General features: G+C 47.9%; 5 protein-coding genes; 2 read left to right on the forward strand and 3 right to left on the reverse strand.

Annotated features, from left to right (window-relative positions):
• Positions 1–2,021: 2,021 nt before the first annotated feature.
• GSTUM_00010009001 (uncharacterized protein) lies at positions 2,022–2,732 on the forward strand (the record flags this gene model as incomplete). XM_002841008.2 has 1 exon in its annotated part: positions 2,022–2,732. The coding sequence occupies exon 1, from the start codon at positions 2,547–2,549 to the stop codon at positions 2,730–2,732; it is 186 nt and encodes a 61-aa protein (XP_002841054.1). The 5' UTR covers positions 2,022–2,546.
• Positions 2,733–2,747: 15 nt separating this feature from the next.
• On the reverse strand, positions 2,748–3,595 carry GSTUM_00010010001 (uncharacterized protein; the record flags this gene model as incomplete). XM_002841009.2 has 1 exon in its annotated part: positions 2,748–3,595. The coding sequence occupies exon 1, from the start codon at positions 2,961–2,963 to the stop codon at positions 2,748–2,750; it is 216 nt and encodes a 71-aa protein (XP_002841055.1). The 5' UTR covers positions 2,964–3,595.
• Positions 3,596–5,754: 2,159 nt separating this feature from the next.
• GSTUM_00010011001 (uncharacterized protein) lies at positions 5,755–11,511 on the reverse strand (the record flags this gene model as incomplete). XM_002841010.2 has 7 exons in its annotated part: positions 5,755–7,359; positions 7,410–8,129; positions 8,186–8,437; positions 8,490–8,597; positions 8,653–8,856; positions 8,906–9,389; positions 9,443–11,511. The coding sequence occupies 7 exons, from the start codon at positions 11,509–11,511 to the stop codon at positions 6,319–6,321; spliced, it is 4,878 nt and encodes a 1,625-aa protein (XP_002841056.1). The 3' UTR covers positions 5,755–6,318.
• A 2,604-nt stretch (positions 11,512–14,115) lies between these two features.
• GSTUM_00010012001 (uncharacterized protein) lies at positions 14,116–15,601 on the reverse strand. XM_002841011.2 has 4 exons: positions 15,351–15,601; positions 14,806–15,253; positions 14,542–14,732; positions 14,116–14,488 (listed from the first exon to the last, which is right to left on the reverse strand). The coding sequence occupies exons 1-4, from the start codon at positions 15,415–15,417 to the stop codon at positions 14,247–14,249; spliced, it is 948 nt and encodes a 315-aa protein (XP_002841057.1). The 5' UTR covers positions 15,418–15,601; the 3' UTR covers positions 14,116–14,246.
• Positions 15,602–15,870: 269 nt separating this feature from the next.
• GSTUM_00010013001 (uncharacterized protein) lies at positions 15,871–18,300 on the forward strand (the record flags this gene model as incomplete). XM_002841012.2 has 1 exon in its annotated part: positions 15,871–18,300. Exon 1 carries the CDS (start codon positions 16,249–16,251, stop codon positions 18,298–18,300), a length of 2,052 nt encoding a protein of 683 aa, XP_002841058.1. The 5' UTR covers positions 15,871–16,248.
• Between the last annotated feature and the right edge of the window lie 2,689 nt (positions 18,301–20,989).

A 20,989-nucleotide genomic window follows, 5' to 3' on the forward strand; every position in this document is an offset into this window, starting at 1 on the left:
CCTTTACACGATATATTCATACGCAACACCTCTTCCACAATGGGTAGGTGCTAGTTGTGATACCGGGTGATAGGCCGTGATCGCCGTCTATTTCCACCCATCCACCTGTCTGCCTGACCGACATACGCTATCGTGAGGGGGGTTGCCTAAATAAGGTGTGGGGTGAAGGTAATCTCTGTGCCATGAATGAAGGTTTTTTGGTCACCTTTATTCATCTCTTTTTCTCACCGCAAGACATGTTTTGTGCGAACGGGCGACTGAATGCGGAATGGTGTAACAAGGCCTATGTGGGTGTGCGGAGTCGGGTCAGACCATATAAAGCACGGGGAGGGTACAGTGGTGTGAGGTGCTGGGCCCACTGGCTGTTGATTCCGAGCGAGCACCTGTGACCCCTGGCTCTTCCGATGGTTAATTTGGTAATCACTTATTCCCGGGCCAAGAGGACGCTCAAATGCTGGTATAACACCTACCACCTGCCCCAAACAGAAAGCCGATATTGACTCAAGCTCCCCACATGTGTAGCAAATGAGAATGTACCGAGAGCCGACCAAGGACCGACCATCCTGAAATTCTACAGGCCCACCGCGGGTTGAGAGACTCCTTTTCAAATAACGGCGGGGTTGCAGCAACAGGATAAGGCACGATCACATAATAGGACACGGGTAAGGAAAGAGGATCTCTGTTTCGCACTTCTGGCTAAGAATGGAAAGGATAGGAGATATATAAAGCACATTTCCCAATCCTTCTAATGATCACCACACATATCCATTCTGTTCTATTCCACACATGTCTCCCGGGCTCTGTCTTTCAGACTCCCGTGCTACCAAAATAAGAAGAAAAAAGGTATATTCTTCTCCCACCTACCACCTACCACCTACCACCAACCTTCCATGCTTATGACCTTTCTGCAGCGACGAACAACGGGCAACGATCTCCGTGCAACAGCGGCCAGCAAACGGGTGATGACATACGAATGAGCCGATAGTGTGTGTGTGTATGGGCGACAAAGGACAGATATCAACGATAGATATCAGCGACAGAGAGGGACGATGGATACGGACGATAAAGAGCGACGATAGCGGTAACGGGAACGGCAGCGATACGAACAGGCAACAGCGTATGAGTGGGCGATAGCGGATGAACGGATAAGAGATGACAAAGAGCGATGATAGCGAGCATGTCGAGCAGCAGCTTACGATTTCCCGCAACCCTTTCCCAGAAGAAGGACCCCATAGGAAAATGAGGTGGCAGTTGACACGACCATATCAATCCCGGGTAAGCCCCACCTGATCCGCCTTGCAACTCTGCTGCGACCCATTGCCCGGCGCCCAGGAAATGTTTGGTTTCCACCCGCAATCAGCACACGAAGCGCTGAGGGCAATGTGACCAGTGGTCCACCCGTAGTACGGTATGGTAGTTGATGAGAGTGGAGCATGATACTACACGGAGATGTTAGACACAGTGGTTCAGTGCTACGAGTACCATGAAATCCACTATATCCGGCCTCTCACAAATTTCCCTGTACCTCGCGTCATGCCAATATAAGTTTAGTTGTCAAGTTAACGAAGACGAACACAGCCAAAAACGGAGATTAGGGGGTGCCAGAGATAGTGGATTTCATGGATAGGAGCACGACTTCAGATTACTAAACAGAAAAAGTAATCATGCTGAAGAGACCTTCCGCCCTGATCCCAACTCACCTCGAGGATATTCGTGTGAGCACATTACCGGTATCGTACAAGTAGCATTGTTGGCACTAAGTTACAAGGGTTTGTGCCATGGCACAGCCCTCCAAATCAATGTGCCCGGCACGGCACTACGTAGTGCCCAAGCAATATATGTAGCAATAAAATGACTTTGCAAGAAGAAAAGACTGCGGAAACCAATGGCTTACACCCACCACTAATCAAACCCGCTCCATCAAATGACTTAATGACCTCCTTCTCCGCAACACCAACTATGAAAACACACCCCGGCCTCGCCCAATCCCCCTCGTCCTAGCCGCAATTTGACTACCCCCGCTTTAGTATCACTAACCTATCGGGACACTACTCACCCTTTCCCCTGCCTCTTTGAACTCAGACCCTGGAAATGGCACCTTATCACCCTCCTCCCAATACCAACGCCTAGTCTCCGCAGTTCTCAAGAGCTCCACCGGTGGCGGACACACCCCTGATCCAGCGCTCTTCAACCCGCGCTGTTTCCCCGGTGATTACAATGAATTTGGCCCCAGTGGGGCTGGAGGTGATCCCGGGGGTCCACAGTAAACAAGCACCAACACTACAAGTCTCCGAGATGCAGAACCTGAACACAGGGATTAAAAGTTCCTATGGCAGATTGTATGTGCAGGTCTGAGCGCTCATACTAAGTTCAGACTCAAATGTTCTGGTCCTTCATGCTGGGGACTTGTATATTTGACCGGCTGACCGAGAACATGCCAGACCCTTACCAGGAGGAGACTGGCGGGTGGATTAGGCTTGAAATGCTGGCAACAGAGACGTTGGATCAGAAGTTCGTGGATCAATTCTTGGCCCTTTAGCCGGCGTATGCTTGCCCTCCTGTCTGGTGTAGTTTTCCTTTCTCATTTTTCGTCCGCCCTTCCCGTCCCCGTCGGAGTGAATCTCGCTCGGCTTCCCTCCACTTGTTTGCTTGTTTCCTTCATCGAGACTTATGCGCTAGGTTCCTCTCCCTTCTTTTTCCCAATTTATTTTTTCTTCTTCCTTCCTCTTTAGGGTTTTATATTCAAGTCATAGGTTGTTCTGAGCAGAAAGAAACATAACTAATGTGGAGAAGGAGGGAGGGGGGTTGGTCTTCAAGCCAGGGCAAGGAATAAACAGCATTGCATCATACTCTATTCCTAATGTGTGAGATGAAATGGAAAAAATGGAAATTGACGAGAAGAACAAAAAGAAAGAAAACAAAAACGTAGAGATCATGCACCACATTCCACCAGAGGACTCCATGGGTTAATTACCATTCACGCTCCAGTATGGGCTCTGGTTTGGGTATCAAACCTGGAGTAGTAATGTTTTTGTTCACATCGACTCCAGATCACCAGATTGCAGTCCCCCATAAGATAGCAATGGGGGAGGGGCTGGAGGGGGGGAAAAAAAGTGGGAAAAAAAGAGAAAACAAAAAGTGGATAAGCAGAAAATAGCGCACTAACTCTCTTCATCAAGGCCTATCTACATGTAAATCAAGAGAGGTCTTGCCTCTAGCAATCATAGACTCGGTAATTACATATGGGATAAGAATAGTGAGGTAGCGAGGAAGGGGGAATGTAAATCAGAGAGGAAAATAAAAGAGGCAATGAAGAAATACAGGTTTGCTGTGAAATAAAGGTGTAATTGACCGTTTGGGTGTATAACAGGTTTCCTAGGAGGGCGCAAGAACTATTGGGGCTGTGTAGGAGGGGGTTGAGGCAGCATGGGTGGTTCGGCTGAGGAGAGCTCATTCTCTACCGACTTGGGAGCAGAGTTCTTGGAGTCCCATACCGCTTCCCGCCAATCGGGGTCTGTCTGGAGAGGGAGGGAGAGAGCAGTAAGAATAGCAGTATCAATTTTTTGTCATTCTCTGGGCTGACAGCGAATGTGTTTATCCTCCCCCTGCTGGTATGTTTTGCTTGTTCACGGTGGATTATAAAAGTGGGACTGTGAGGAGCTTATATCATACTCGAAAAACTGGTTGGTAATGACATGGTGGATAGTGCCGCTCAACTCGAATTTCTGTCTTATCATACACATACACTGGATGGCGGTGACACAATTTGCTTGCTTGCTAATATCACTATGATAGTACCGAACGAGCTAGCGGAGATGGGCCGAAAGGCACTCACTGTAGGTCACGAGCGGTGTGCCATCTGATACAGTACGGTATACCGGCACCGCCGCACTTGGTTCTTCGCGGCCTTATTGGGCGCGGAGGTAATGGAGCTCCCACGAGTGGGGGGGAGGGGCACTGTGAATGGCAGTGTTTGCCAAGGAGTTCTTTTCGAGTATTGGCAGTAAGGACATTTGATGATCCAGGAGGCAACTGGGCACAATCCTCCTGTATGCGGAAAGTGATTGCTGTTCGGCTCATTAAGGGAGAGTGTTCTCACCTATCTTTAGCCTTCTCCATAAAACGGGAAACAAACTTGGATAAGCCCCACAGAAAGGAAAACCGAAGGGAGTTGGACGAACAAGAGCTATTCCTGATAGTAGAGATGGAAACTTGATGAGTTCAAAAGATCATGGGCACGAGTACAGAAATCCTCATAAATATAAAGACTTCATTCCCTGTCCACGGAGGTTATATCTTCTTCTTTTTGTTTTCTCTACCGGTTATCTCTAAACTATCGTATAAAAAAGGGAGTCTTCCCCTTACCCATAGTGCTCCCAGCACGGATGATGAAACTTCCTCTCTATACATGTTGAGACACGTACCTCCATGCCGTGCCCATATCCTCCCCTAACAGCACTCTACTTCAGTCGTCCAACAGAAGGATCGATGACATGAGCAAAAAAGTAAAAAGCTGGGTTGCTCATCAACAACTCGGAGCCGGCAACCCTAACCAAGCCGCCACGCGCCTTGCAAGCGTTACCAGTTACTATATGGACGAAGCTTTAGTCCACGGTAACTTTAAGTTATCTCACCCGTGGGCCGAACGGGTACGAGTATTTCTCTTCCATTCAATCTTTTTTTTACGTGCCCGGAAGTGTCATAAACATATGCCATCGAGATAATCGTGGGTATTGAGAAGGCTTCACGTCTTGCTCAGGATATGAGTAAATTTACCGGTATCAGATGAATCCCGGCAGGTGTTTCCCCTGACCCCATTTGGTGGACACCCGCAATGTGGAGGTTGTAGGAGCGGCGTATTAACTTGATAATAGAAATGAGCCGAGAGGAGGATGCCAACAGAAAGAGTATCCCCCGCACCCGTCCTTTATTTAAGATGCTGATGGCAATGGCAAAGGTAATATATATTATTATAGAATTAGTGAGTACGTCATTGTCTCAGATAGAACTCACAGGGTATATTATCACATACCGGTAAAGCATTTGTCGAAACGACTTTTATAGAGGAACGTTTTGTAACCGTGATATCCGGAGTCGTGAGAGCTCTGCAAGTTATGGAAAAATGAAACAAAGGCGTAGACTATCCACACCGACCAGCAGCGACCGAATAAATGAATAAAAACATCCATCAGCCAATCGGATTCCACTAAACATTGACTAGCGAGTAACCAGCGGAATTTTTGTCCGCACAGGTAAGGATGAAACGTCAAGAGCGAGTGATCGAGGGCATACATGATATTTAGCAGTGGGCAACTAAGCGTGAACACCTCCCCACTAATGTGTGCATATCGTGATGGGAAATAAAATGTTTATACAAACCCAGCACCTGGAAAGCTCCTCCGCCGGCTCTGCTTCGGATCTGCAGCTCTTCCTTGACACATGCTACGATACCCCTCGCATATCCCGAAGCGGTTGAATGCGGTATAGAAGAAAAAAACACCCCTTCATGCGAGAAACTTAGAGCGCAGTGTATATACCCAGCATGGCTCCCCTAGGCTCAACGTCCGTCACCAGGCCAAGATATCCCATTGCGCTGCTCCGTGGTCCCTTATGCCGTCCCCGCCGTACAGAGAACTCGAATAAAGATACATGAAAACTCACTCGTTACCTGCGTTAGCAATCCCCCCTAAAATGCCTGCCGATACCCACGCGAAACCGCAAGAGAATAAAGCATGCAAGGGTGGAAACGACGAGAAAAACAATTCCATAAATTTCATCACTAACTACCCGAGCAAAAGGGGAAGACCTCAATCTAGGCCAAATCCATGCTATTGGCTAGTCATCAATTCGTCGATATCCACATATCCATCCCAAGCCAATCCTTTATGGTATTTTTGAAGAAAAAACGGGACAAAAACGCGGGGAAAGAACGAAGGGCAAGGGGAAACGAAAACCACAATATATACTCCGCGAGCCTGCCAGAGAAAGGGAAATGAAGAGGGAATTACTAATTTCGAAAGGGGAAAAGTGAGGAAAAGAGGTGAAAAATGCCAGCCCGATGAGATGAGAAGAAAAGGAAAAAAAGGCAATGTGAGGAAAAAGGGAAAAAGCAACAAACTCCCCCACCGAGGCGACAAGCTAGAAGAGAAAAGAGAGAAGACATGAAAAGGAAATAAAACCCATATCTACAAGAAAAAAAAACCAGCCGGGTATGAAAGCATATAGATGGGGGTTTTTGTGGTGGCCGGAAAAGGAGGGAAAGGGGAAAAAAAATAAACCCGGAAGGCATAAAGACTAAAGTATAATATAAAAACGTATTCATTCATCCTTCCCAGCCGACTTCCGAGGTTTTGCCTTGACCTTCTTCTTCGGCCTCATTAGGCCCTTCTCGGGAGATCCAGATGTGAACTTGCGCTTCTTGTTCTTCCCTGGTGTGCCAAGTTCTCCACCAATACCGCCTTCTTCGTGGAGGTCATGGATTGGTGTCAGGGCCCTTTCACCATCGAGGTCCTCGGGATCCTCGCCTTCAGCAGCGAGTTTGAATTCATTGTCAACTGTAAGGAGGTCCACGAATTCTTTGCACTGCTTCATCATGCCCTCGTCAGACTTGAGGTCGGTCATGATTTCCTCAAACTTTTTCCAAAGAGTGGCGGCGCCATTGGACCAGGTGGCCGCTCTTGATGGCGCCTTGTTCACGTCTTTGGCGGAGAGTTTGTTGCTCTTGTAGTCGCGGCTCTTGTTGTCATTGATGCTATAAGACTTTCTCAAGAAATACCTGCATTCCCATAACATGTAGAGGATCGCCGCACTAGTCGCCAATACTTTCAGAGTATCTGGTTTGATAATTCGCTCTGTGGTGTCCCCAGAATCCAGTTTAAGAAGAAAGATATCTGTCTCGATTGAATGGGCCACAGTCATGCCGGTTCCAGAAACGACTCTTTCCATGGTGGTCACAACTTGGTATAGCTCATCAAAGGTCCCATACTCAAAGAAAGCAAGATTCTCGATCACAAATTTCGAGTAGCCCAGATGATTTGGTTTCGAGGAATCAACATCTAGTTTTGGGGACTCAAAGTCCACACTCATGGTCATGTTCCCTAGCAACTTCTTTCTCACCTTACGACTGCTCTTGACAATCTCATATAACGGATGCATCTTAGAGGTGAATGGGTTAGCCGTAGCACCTGACTCATTGCCGATAACATTGCGCTGGTAGATGTAACAAGCACGGACACCGTCCATGTACCCTCTTTCCACTATAGTCTCGTGTTTGGAGTGCAGCATACGATGCTCCCGATTGGAGATAGCCTGAATCGCGACGTTTGTAGAGGTTTCAAGGGCTACCAAGGCAGGAACGCACTAATCTGATGTTAGATCTTGGCCTTTTAAGGGGCAATGGAACGATGTACCTCCTTGGGGTGCACTAATCCCTGCCTCAATATGCTCCCGATGACCTCTGTAGCTGTAAGCGCGTAAATATCCTGGGTTGAGGTAGCCACCTGAATTATATTCTTGAGATATTTTTGGGCCAAACTGGTGCTGACTCCATCGTTTTGGTTGGCGTTGGCTGCGCGACTCAACCTCTCAACCTGGGGCTCGCCGTTCTTCTTTTCGTCCTTCTCTTCACCGGCAAACCCTTCACTCCGATTTTCTTCGCTTTGTAGAAATCTTCTAATACCTAGAAGCACAAGATTCACCAGTTCCTTTTTGCCTACTTCAAACACCTGATCAAACGATTTTAGTATTTCGGCGCGCAAGAACTGACTAGCGTGTGTTTGGCAAACATGACACAAACTCTCCAGGGCAGCTTTCCGGACAAGAGGGTGAGCCGCTGAATCGCAGAACGGTATTATCGTATCTGTGATTAGACCTGACACTGTTCCTGGCTTCCACTTGGGGAAGGCAGTCTGGAACATCCCAATCTTGTCCTCAAATTGACAGTGTTTCCCAAATAGGCCGAGGATATGTAAAGTCCGGACCAGACGGTTAGCTTCTACATCAGTTTCGACGGTCTTCCCCTTGGACTTGAGGATATTAGTCAGACAGGATATCGTGACTCGGACGAGCCTATCAGTGTTTTTCAGGATGCCGCTAATCGTCCAAAGGCAAGCGACAACCTCACGAAGTTCCTGACGCGCGGGAGTGTTAGCGATGGATTAAGAAATGGTTGGGGGGTTTTGCATACCAATGGCGGAAGTCGAGAGAGGTTTTTGAGCAAGCTCTGCTGGACAGCCGATAAGAACCCAGAGTGTAGACTAGACAGGACTGGCAACGCGCATCTGAATATAATAATGACTGATCTAAAGACGTGAAGGTCATCCTGGTCGGTTAGATTTTCAATATATGGCTGTAACATGATGAGTTGCTCTGGTTTGAAGAGCTTTGGGTTCGCTTTAGCAAACACAGTCAGCGCTTGGAGAGTGCTTTGTCTTTCTGCCTGTGAATAGTTAACATAAGAATGCACATGAAAGGACGGGTAGGTGACAAACCTTGTCCGAGTCTCCCTGACGATCTAGCAGATCATCGCACATGGAACCCACCATCGTCTTGCAGACTTTGAAATTGACCGAGCAGTTTTTTGTGTCGGCATGCAAGATCTGAGTTCCGATTTAGCATCCGAGTAAATGTGCTGATGATATTCCCCGAACTCACTGATTTGATAACGTCATGCAGCACGGCTTGCATTACTTCCTTCTGCACAACTTTGATGATCACAGCCACACGTTCGTTAACAACCAGCTTCAACTGAGGACTAATATCTGTAGTTTGGTTCTGCTGGTTCTCGGTATCTTCAGCTCCTATGTAAGTGTAGAAAGGAGTAATCCAGATCTCTTCGAAGGTCTTCCTTGCAAGCTCCTAGATTTTTCGTCAGAACACATAATATGTACCATTGCTTATCACATACCGAAACACTAGGGTCAGAATCCTTTATGCGCTGAACCAACGCCTCAGCGATTGCCACCTTGACAGCCTCTTTTTTGCTCCTTAGGTAGATGTCTTTCAAAATTTTCATGGATCGCTTTCGAACCCCTACCCCGGCATCGGCGGAACGTTCAATTATACTCTTGTACACTTGATCTTCCAGGTCTGTTCGAAACAGAATGCATTTGCCAATTAGATCCACTGCGGAATCCCGGACCAAGGGCGATGGATCTCTTAGCCGTTTGAGAATGAACGGCACCACCTGGGGCCGCTTCAGAATAGCGGGATCTTTTTGCAAGAGCTGCAGAATTGCTTTGAGACCTTTGCTTCTCGTAGTTGCCTGATTATCGTCTACAGAGCGGAGCAAACGGTTTAAAATGTGTTCAAATGACGTACAAAACGGCATTTGCAGAACAGTCAGAATGTAGGCTTGTCGTATCTGTGGCGAGGATATTTTTGCAACATCACTAGAGGGGTCAGCAGGTGATAATTACTACTGGGTAGGTGGGATTCGGCTTACAAGTCGTCATCAATCCAACTTTTATCAAGTATAATCCTTCTTAAATTTGAGGCGATCCTGGCCAATTCTCCCATTACTTCTTCCGTTTCTTCATCATCTTGGCCTTCTGCTTTATCGGAAAAGGCACAAATTCGAGCACTCCAAATCGTAAGGTAATAACCACAAGCACTCTGGAGGCTTGGGTCATGCGCGCTGTTCTCAATCAAGTGCTCAAGCGCATATCTAAATGGCCCTTCCCATTCGATCAAATCCTCTTCCATACCAATGCCTCCATTGGAGCCTGCTACAGTACTTTCTAAAACTTTGTCCGTTAGAGTATATATCCGGTCGTCAGCTGAACTATCCGACTCCCTGTTCTTATGACTCTCTCGTAGGTGCACAACAACATCACAAATTGCACTACCCATCAATCCAAGTAAATCCAAAGCCATTGACTTTGCTGGGGCTGGTTGTTTGTCGCCATCAACAATAGTACACATACTCCCGAGGATGGATCGGAGTAATAGCTCAGCACCCGGCCATTCAGGAGAGCCAAGTACGGCGATGAAATCCTCGGCAAAGATGTCCATCAGTACTCTGTAAGGTTGGTCTCCAGTTTTAGTCGACCTCATTGCTCGCTGTACCAAGAAATTGACCACGTATTGGGCATTTTTTTGAGCACTCTCCAGTAAAGGGTTAGACATGGTATACAGTTTGTTAACTGCACCTATAACGTCTATTTCACCCCGATCAGGCTCATCCCCCTCTTCCTTTTCCATGGAAAACTCGCCGTCTTCCCCGGTAACCAAACCCCGTTTCTTTTTACGCTCCTGGTAGGTCCCACTCGTCTGCACTAGCCTCATAATCAAAGCGCTGACTAGTTGTATGTTCTTTCCACCTTCGACGAGTTTGAATTGCCTTGCGCTCTGTCGGTTGACAGACAATTTTTCTAGACTTGTCAATATTTCATCAAAGATAAATGTCCTCTGGTCAGGATATCTAGCAAAAATCTTCGCAAGTATATCCATGGCGGCAACACGGAATCGCTCCACCTTCTGTACACCAAAAACAGAATCCTTCTCTGTTGACGCATTCTCGATGAATATTACTGCGACCGCAATAAACTCCAAGGTTGTGATTGTCCCCTCTGTGACCTCCTCTAAGGCCAATAGCTTAGAAATCAGCGAGAACAAACTTGTGACTTCATGTAAAAGCCCTCCCAACACCTTTTTGTGGGCGGATGCAATTTTGAAAGCAGCCTGAGATTCTCCAGTGGATCTCATCTCTATCATTGGATTGATTGTGCCTTCAATGAGGTTTTTTGCGACACTCAAAACGCTCGCCAGAAGGTCCTCCGGGTATAATTGCTTATCCTCCCTACCCCCAACCATGATCCTTAGAACCGTTTTAGCGGTTTTCAATCCATTATCCACTAGAGAGACCCTCGTCAACCATTCCTCGATAGCAGACTCGCTGTCGTCTGATCCCATCTTGACGTCCACAGTTTCAGCTTGCTTCAGAGAGCTCTCGCAGATCTTCTGTATCCTTGTAAGATCATCTACAGGTACCTGTTGGAATAGCCCGGTTGAAATAACTTTATGGATCGAATTTTCCAATTTCAACAGAACTGCAGTAGCCAAACATGGTGATTGTTGTTCCAAGGAGCTTGTCATCCAAATCTTCGCGTTTTTATCAGAGGTACGATCAGACGTATCTGGGGAGAGGTTATCCTCAGCTTCAAAAATCGAGGAAAGGAACCCTTGCAGGCCCTTAAATAGGCTTTCAGCCTTTGCTCTCTGATCTACACCAGGGCCAAGTGTCTCCCCATCCTCGGCATTGGAATGTGATCGCTTCCGCTTACGGCTCTTCGAAGTTGAACCTTGCCCAAATGGTTTAGTCCCGCGAAACCTTCGATCAATCTCAGTATGCTTTACATACTGAGACCGATCAAAAGTAGTTGGCGGTGGCGGTATTTTGACTGCGTCAGCTTTTTGAGAGCTGCCAAGTGGTGTTGATGACTGTACATGCTCTTGCTTGGGAGTTATAGTCAAGTCAGAAAATTGTGGGGCAGGTCGATAATATCCATTCATCTGTGGTGGTACAACTAGATGAGATCCAAGCGCCTGTGGAGAAGCGTTAGATATCGAGTTGCGTGCCACACTGCTGTTGTACTGGCTATAAGTAGGGGTCGTCGGGGGGTACCCAGGAGCTGGAGAGTACCCAGTTACCGGGGTATATGCGAGCGCTGGGGAAGGAGGAGGCGCAGACTTTCGAATAGGTGTGAACGTTAGAGGAGGCGAATTAGTACCTATTCATGTATTAGAACCCAAGACTGGAGTTAAATTGGAGAAAGGGACATATCCATTCTGAGAAGGATCGAATAGCTTCGTACATTTAAAGTTCACATTGCTCCTGTTCATTACCATCTCCCCGAACTTTCCAACCGCCCGATGTTTTAGTATGTTGCTTGCTACACTCTCTTTCGGGGTCGTGGGGTCCTCTGTTGTAACAAAAGACTTGAACCGGCTATTCACATGTGTACAGAATTAGCCACCATAAACTTACCGTCGAACCCCGTTTCCCATAGAGCACTCACAATTCCGTCCCGCCCGGCGCACTGATCGCCGCCGCCAGTTCATGGAGTGTTTTTCGTACAAACTTTGAATTTGGGTCTGCCGAGGCTTCCCTGTCCAAGGCATCGAGTGTCTGTCTAGACGACCGACGTTCCACCTCAGATTGAAAGATCGGACCAGTTCCGTTCGGCAAGAGAAGGGGCAATGGTATTATCTCTAGATTCAAATGTCTGTTAGCACCTTATACCCCCGGCAAACCCCCGTGAGAGGCAATGACCAGCCCCGGCTGTGAGCCAGGCAAGGCTCATTACCTGAAGTTGAAGGAACAACAGAAGATAATGGAGTGTATTGCAATGCATCGTCCACGTCCACAGGAGGGATTCGCCCCCGTCCAAATATGATCTCTCCATTTCTGTTCATGGTTGCGTATTACCCGCGAGGCAGCGCACGTAGCAGAAGGCGATGAAGGGAACGAAGAAGCGAGTCTCTGTTGAATGAGGCAGCTAAAGCCGCATCGTCCAGCGAACCGAAAATGTGAGATGGAGCTATAGATGAGCTGAAGGTTGGATTAAAACGGACGATTAGTAGAAACTAGGTGACTGGGAAAGGGATAGTACAAGTTAAAGAGGGGGAAGGATAAAGCAATCCAAGCGAATGAAGGAAAGTGAGGCGGGGTAAAGGAATAGGGAAGAATAAAGGGGTGAATAGACGAGGAGCGGTTGAAGGGTTTGGTGACGAAGTGGGCAGATTGGAGGGAGAGATCGAGTAAGAATGAAATGAGAGCCCGGGAGACGTGCAAAATCCCCAAAGTTCGTGAGCAGAGCAATGCAACAGGGTTGCCGTGTCGCTCTTTAAGTTACACGCGCCGCACTGGTCTCGGGCATGCAACAGTTGTCTTTAGCAGCCGCAAAGAGGGAAAGCTAATTACTCGCGAATTTCATAAGTATCCGGACACCCTTATTCTGAGGCCCACCAAAAGCGCAGATCCTTAGCGCCAAGATGTCCGGATATTTTGGGAATCGGCGAATTCCTATCCTTTACCAAGGAAGGAAACTCCTCCCCCTTGGCATCTATCCAATGGACAACCTGTCGCTCAAGGCTCAAGCTTTTGCAAAAACTTGAAGGAGACAAAGGATTAGTAATCCGTCCTCAAACCTTGGGAATTTTTGACCTGGCTCATAAAAGTATCATAAGTCGGGTTTGGAAAAACATTTACCCATCATAAATTATCATACAAGCTCCTAAAAACATGAAGCGCTCACCCTAGAGCCACATCCGTATGGCCATGGCTTCATCAGAATGCTTTTTGCGATATTATTATACCTGCGGCTCTTTTTGGTGCATGCAAGCTTCCAGTACTGTAAAAAAGAGTAGTGCTACGAGTAGAGAAACCACCTCGCAACCGGGAAGGTTTTTGAATGCCGGTATGATGCAGGAATGATACTGTAAAATCTCTTGAAATCCATAATATAGTCTAGTGTTGCAATCTCCAGATCCAGAGACCAAGGTCCCCGGAATGAATTATTCTCTCCCTAGCGCAAGATAAGATTAGCCAGAACTCCCAATTGTAACTTTTCATACTTGTACTAAGGATGCGTCTGGTTGCAACATGAAACCTCAATAATAATCCTGAATAGACTAGCGCTTTGAGGAAAAAGGTTGTTTCAATACCCTATTACAGCTTGATCTCAGACCATCTTAAGATTAGTCTATAAGACAAGGTACCGGTAATTTAAATCTGGACTCTGTTTGGCATGTACAGTACCAGTAAGAGTATATTGTGATATCTTACTAGCACGGCAGGGCAATATGCATAACTACGAGTCGCCTTCTGCCAGCACAAGTCCTTCTAGACGAAGTCGAGCACAGCGGAGTTGATATCCCTTGCCAGAATCAATCCAGAGAGCAAACTCGACGCAACATTAGCAGTATCATGAGTTGAGGCATTCGGGCTTGGTCTGCGGTAAGGTAGTCCCCGACTCGAGTTTCTGTAGGCTTTTCGGGGCTGTATGGAATGGGGTGAAAAATCGAGCAAAATTCACAAGCTATGATATCACACAGTAGAATTTCACAAGCCACAATCTATCCTCTAAGCCACAGCAGCATTCATCCAGTGATGGCGCAATAGTTTATCTACTGTACTATGATATATCCATTTCGCTTGCCCTGATCATGCTAGAAATGGCGTTCCTTGTAACAATGATACGCAAACCGTCAAATTCCCGAACTCTAGCAAAAACGAACCAACCACCCTATTCCTTAGCCTTCCCTTTCCCATTGATTCCCTTAAAAACCCTCTGCCACAACTCGCTCTCCTCCCCAAGAAAATACGTCAACTCAACGCTTTCCATACCGGCCTCTTCGTCACCGCCCAAGCTCTCCAACCTGCTGATTATGTTGCCCAACAAGATAGCTTTGCCAGTTGCCTGACCGATCCCGCTATCATGAGAGATGGAGATAGCATGCAGGTGGAAGTGATAGTATGAGGGTTGGTCTAGATCTCATTAGCAACTATCACCAAGATAAGCAAGGGGTCGGAGGATATACAGTGAACATAAAGCTTGATCTGATCTGGCTCAATGCCACTATACTTCTCGCAAATCACCTCAGGAATTCTCCTTCTCAGGTTCTTCAGCCACGGAACATGCATCTTCTTCAGGTCCCGGATTGAGGTGATGTCACGACGACGCACTATCGCCATAGTGTACATACTCGCCATGGTCTTCCGATCCCACTTCCTTTCCCCCCCGCCAAAAATTAGCTTTCCAAACAATCCTTAAGCACAGACGGGCAGAAGGTAGACAGACTAACAGATCCGGTAAGAGAATAAACCCCTCTACATCGTCCGTATCCTCAACAATAATGCTCTCTTTCTCAGCTTTATGCTCGAGGATGTTATGCACCCAATCTAACCTCCCACTACCGCGCTTCTCCTCAACATAGGGCTTGACTAGTTCCCTATAAATCTCGGGGGTCTCGACGACCATCCTCAACTGCTGATGCGTATATTTCTGGATATGAGTTTCGGTGGCGGGAAATATAAGGGTTAGCTTCACTTCTCCATACTCGGAATTCTGTGAGGCCATGAACGAGTGGTATATGTCATTTCGTGCTATTAAGGTGACTTTTGGGAGATGGAGGTCATGGGAGAATTTAGTAAGGTGAGCGCCAGTGACATTGAAGGCCGTTTTCTCAGCAATCAGGATTGCAGGAGTGGACTCGATTTCGCCCAGAAGGTTTACCGTTTTGGTTCCCGTGTCTGGTCGCGGGGTATGTTATTTTGTGTCATTTTTCTTTTTCTTTTTTGCTAGTGCTCAACTTGTGGGGTGGTTTGGTGGGGTGAGTGGAGGAGATACCTTGATTTAAGATTCTTGTAAAATTAAATCTCCGAAGCCTCGCTTCTTCTTCCGCGCTAACCGACATGGCTTTTTTGTTGGTAGGTACTCGTTTGCTTGATCGTTTATAGATATAGGTGGAGTCGGCTGTGGGTCTACATAGGGGAGCGAGGTGAGTGTCAAAACGTGTATGATGTGTATTATTATGTTAAGATACCGCTGTGGTGTTTAAGGCCACCAATAATCAGAGGGTTTGCGCAGTTTGAGGGGGAGTTATCAATAGCAGTGCCAGAGGTTGTCGCTCGTATGAAACCACCGACAACAGGCCTTTTAGACAATGTGTTTACGGTTGGGATCAAGTGACCGGGTTGCCAAGCCTTGTTCATTAACTTATGTTGTGATTACATCACCCATCATCGTGCGGTGCCCGTAAATGCACTGGTTCGTCTTTGCCAGGAATACCGCTGGAACCGAATTTCCGAGAGAGTGAGAATAAACCCCGAGTTTCTAGCGAAAATTTTGTATTATACCCGGCGGTATTCTTCGCAAAGACTGCCATGGAGATTTCCTGACAAACCCTCCAGCCTCTCTATTAGCCTCTATTAGCCGCATTCAAGCCCCGCCACCAGCCACCGTGAGCCAAGATACCGAGACCGGGTGCCTGTAGGGACCCTGCCGCATTTTCATTTTGTCCATCCAGATCAATCTACCCGTAAATTTCTTATTTCAACCTCACGCTAAAGCCTCCCAAACAATTTATTACCCCTCCACAGAGCAATACAGAAGGAGGATGATTGCAGCAAGGCAAATCTCTAGATGCGCTAATTGCCGTGTATCGATCCTTGGTTCGCTTATTTCGACATGCGCGACACGGGTACGGCTCCCTGTGCCGGTGGGGAGGGGTCGTTTACGGACTGAAATGTTTGGTGGGGGAAGAGCATTTCGAGTTTCAGTGGAAACCTCCGGACCCCCGGTGTCAACCACTCTAGCGCCCCCAGTGCCCCCGGAAACCTGCGACTCGAAGGAAGGATCATCGCCCTGGTATCTCCGTGTCAAGACCCCGATATTGAGATTTCACCCTCTGGCCGAGCGACAGGCGCTTCCGGCCCTTCCGGAGGATCCCCCTCCTGCTTTGCAGGCTGTGCTCGACCAATTGTCGGTAGAGGAGGGTATTGATTATTTGAAAGTCCTGGACCTCAGAGCTCTGGACCCCGCTCCAGCACTCGGCGAGAATATTGTCATGGTTATTGGCACCGCCCGCTCAGGACGGCAGTTACATATGTGCTCAGAAAGAATGTGCAAGTGGTTAAGGAAGGAGTTTAACATGAGGCCGTTCGCGGATGGGTTGGTTGGTCGGGGGGAATTAAAACTGCAACAAAAGAGGGCGAGAAGGCGGGGGAAACTGACCACTGCTGAATCGGGTATTGAAGAAGCTGCAGGATGGGTATGTATTACTACCGGTGGCCAAGGGCTCGTGATACAACTTTTCACGCAGGATAAGAGGGAAGAGATTGATTTAGAGTCATTGTGGGGTAAAGAGCTAGAGAGGGATGCTAAAAAAAAGGAGGCCGAGAAGAGGATTGTCGAAGGGAAGGAACAGGGGACGTTTGGGGCTTTTGGGAGAGGATTGTCTACGGGGTTTCCCATACCAGGGACTCCAAGGCTCCAAGCTAGATCTTTCCACTCGCCATCCCAAAAGCCATCGCAGGTGGTCACAGGGTTCTCAGCTGGGAACCTGGTCCGGTTTGCGGAAGAAGGCATTAGCGTCGACACACACGTCAAGAAAGGACATTACTGGAGGTTAGTCACTCGAGTCTCCGAAGCTTTTGACCCGGACGCAGATCTTAAGAATGCAGCATACCTCATGGAGGCCCACATAAACCACCTACGAAAAAAGTTCCGTGGGAACAATTACTCCGGAAAATTAACGAAGGGATGTAAACTCCTCGGCCAAGGCATAGAAGATCGAACATCAACTGAATTCCTACAATCCTACTTCAGATACCTCCCCAAGCACCCGGCCCCCACGCACCTCCGCCTCCATCTCGAATTTCTCATCGAAACCAATCGAATAAGCCCTGAAAAGTACCCTCTCTCTAAGGTCACAACCTTCCTAAAAGCCTTCCCGGCGCCTATCCCAGCGGAGCTCTACTACCTCTGCATGCGTGCAATTGCCGACTCACCAGAGCATCGCTCTTACAAACTCCCAGCCTCAGAAGCTGCAACGCTACGTCTATCCCTAATCCAGGACCTAGCAGAGCACTTTGATCCAACCTCAACACTATCGCGTAATATCCCGGAATTCCAATTCTGTAGATTTCGTGCACTCGCCCCCGACAACGCCATCGCGCTGATACTCCTTGCCGCGAAGACTGTCTGTTCGACGAAGCGTGCAGAAGCGGGTAAAGAAGCCGACGGCGCCATCAAAAAATTCAACATCCGCGTCGGCACCTACGCCCTCGACCCACGACTAGTAAGAGTCGAGCGCGAGAGCATCGAGCAGATGTGCCACTCCTACGCCATCCGCGATTATTACGAGCAAGCCATGGCTGCGTACGTCGCCGCGGACCACTGGACTGCTCTGTGGAATCGTTGGAAGAGCTTGAAGTACATGTCTATCAGACGGGATCAGGCTTTCTACGAGCTGCTCATCGGGCTGGTGGTCTTGGGCGCGAAGCAGAAGGAGGGGGTGTATGCTGCTAGGCATATCTGGAATGATATGGGGAGAGAGACGCCTAAGGTTTTGATGACTGCTGGGATTGCGAAGGGACTTTTGGCGGTCATTCGGCTTGCCGAGAGAGATTCTAGTGCTAGTGGGGAGTTTGCGGAGTTGAAGGCGAGGTGTGATGGGTATTTGGAGCGGTGGCATAAGTGGCGGGTGGAGAACGGGTTGGTAGAGGAGGAGGATGCAGCTGCTACTATTGCGAAAGAGGGAAAGTCTAGGGAGGAGAATGGGGGTGTGATTGCATAACAGGGGAGTTTTTGAGATTTTTTTGAGATTTTATGCCCTGGCTGGTTAGAAGAGATTCTTCACAGTTGAACCAGTTTTTCCTTTTTTCCTTGTTCCTAAATATGTGGTCATGCAGTCGGAGACCTACTGTATTTGTAGATACAAGATTTTTAGTATCATATGATACCTGATGCACTCACAAGTAATGTTGGTAGCATCTACCATGGTTTGTTCAACTTTGAAGAGTAGCAAATCAAAACACTAGGCTAGAAGTTTTGGCGCGGCTGCTGCGCATGATAACTGACTACATTCCCACCATCCTTGCATATTGCCATTTCACCATATCAAGTTATACTAACAGACACTTATCAGACTTTGAGGAATAGCAAGTAATTACACTTAAAAAAGGAAAAAATTGCCCCGTTCCCAGACCGAGAGATAATTAAATCGCTCTTCCATGATTACCAAAAATCTTTACTTGCGATATTAAGGAGGAGCACGGTACAGGAAAAAGAGAGAGATAAAAATAAGAAACCCTCCCACTCTGGGTAAGCCCAAATTTTTTGACAACCGCATTTAGCACCACCTTGCGAGAGAGTCCAAGAATGCATATGACACCACCGGACCTTGACAGGGTCGTGTAGTGAGTGATATTGTCCTCCAAGTCTCGGTCTGGGCGGCTAACAATACTTTATCCTCCACTTCGGTAAATATCCGGGTCAAAAAGGGGAGAGAAAAGAAGAGCGCCATTACCGGACCATTATGACTTCCCGGGATCTTTGGAACTCCCGATTTCCGGAATGGGGGGGGGGGGGGTTATCAGGGTATATTGGAGACTCAAGTGAGCATCAACCAATGATAGTCCAGATCTTATATGACAGGCGCAGAGTGTGAGGCGCACATGCTGTCATTAGAGTAATTCAAGAAGGCCAATTCAGCAGGAGTAAACCAAACTGTACAAACATGCCTCCGCTAATCAGCTTAGCACCCGCAACCCAAGCCACAGAAAAACCCAGAATAATAGCTTCTCCTTAAAGCCCTTAGCATATCCTCCTTAATCCAATTACGACACTACTCCACCCTTCCCAGAGCTAACATAGTATGATATCTAAAAGATAATCCAACCAACATTATGATGGGTATCCCTCCTCCGCTTGGGGTTCCATGAAAATCCTAGCCAGCGCAGCAGTTAACACATCGGCTCAAATTGGAAGAACAGAAGGAGAAACTTAAGTAACAGGACACACGAGCAAGCACAAGAGAGTATCTCAATAGAGGAACGATGACATTTTGTGTTGGGCATGCGATCGCTATTTCTAACAGCTGGTTTAAGTGCCGATCCATCATAGTCCATAGATTCCATCACCATCCTAGGACTGTCCTATGAGGTTAATAGTGGTTAAGGAATACCCAAGTCAACACTGACGCAAGCACGGATGTCCAAAATAGATACTGCATCAGAGAGGCCACTCGAATCCCGGCAATTCTCTGAGCCCTCTACTCCCTCCATTGTTAACAACCAGGCTTTCTCTCGAAAAACACAAAACCTAATACCCGCATACTAGAGACCGGGGAAAGAATACAAACACTCCAATTGAACTGAAGTGTTGATGAAATATCTGGGGGTAGGAGTGGTTAGCTCTCTTGATCAGTATCCCCCAAGGTCATAGCGACCGGCGATGGGCTCGCCCTGCCGAAAACTAAGGACCGCCATCGCATCTTTCCCACGGCGGTGCGGGCTACGGGCTTTCCTGGATCTATCATAATATTATGATAATAATTATTATCATACTTCGCAAGACAGTTCAGGGAGCACGGGGGCATCAGACCCCGCCAAGCCATCACGCCCTCTCACTCGAAAACTCTGTCAGAAGTCTCGTACGTAACTTAACTTACTCCTCACCCTGCCATGTACCATAACTTATCCCCAAAACCATGGCAACAAGCGCCAATCCCAGTCATAACTAACAGGACGCACAAGACAGCACGACAAGAAAACATCATCACACTCCTCTTCGCCGACCGCCCTGACCTCCCCCCCTCCCTCCACCCGCTTCTCTTCCCCTAAATTTTATCAACCCGCATAGCCGAATTATTTTCTTTTAAAAATAGGATGCCTAAAGACCCAACGACTGGAAAGCGCCGCGAGGCAACACTCGTGGAGCGCGTCAAAGTAATCGAAAAACACGCTGCAGGGAAGTCCTACCGTACCATCGGCGAGGAAATCGGTATATCCAAGAGCGAGGCTCAGAGGATTATTCAGCGTTGGAAGGACTTTGAGGAACTCAAGCCCCGGCCGAGAACTGGGCGGCCGTCAAAGTACCCACCTGGGGAGACGAGGCAAGAAAGGAGGAGGAAACATCGGATGTAAGTTTTGATTTTGTTCATTTCTTCTGTTCCTGATGAGAGGGGGTGGGATGGAGCGGGGAGGGGGGAGGGGGAGGAGGGGGGAGGAGGAGAGAGGAGGCTAACAATGTGTCAGTGCGCAGAAGCTCGCGGATGCGGAGAAGGCGAAGGCTGGTACAAGTACAAGTGGGGAGGTGGGAGGTTCCGCTGTTGGTTGGAACAGCGTGCAAGTGCCAATAGTGAGTCTGACGGTACCGGTAGATGGTCGGGATCCGTGCGATGGCGTACCCGGTAGTGCGGTTGAACCCGGTAGTGCGGTTGAGCACGGTGGTGCGGTTGAGTACGGTGGTGCGGTTGAGCCCGG

Source organism: Tuber melanosporum (genome assembly GCF_000151645.1).
Source record: "Tuber melanosporum whole genome shotgun sequence assembly, scaffold_65, strain Mel28".
Taxonomy (NCBI): domain Eukaryota; kingdom Fungi; phylum Ascomycota; class Pezizomycetes; order Pezizales; family Tuberaceae; genus Tuber; species Tuber melanosporum.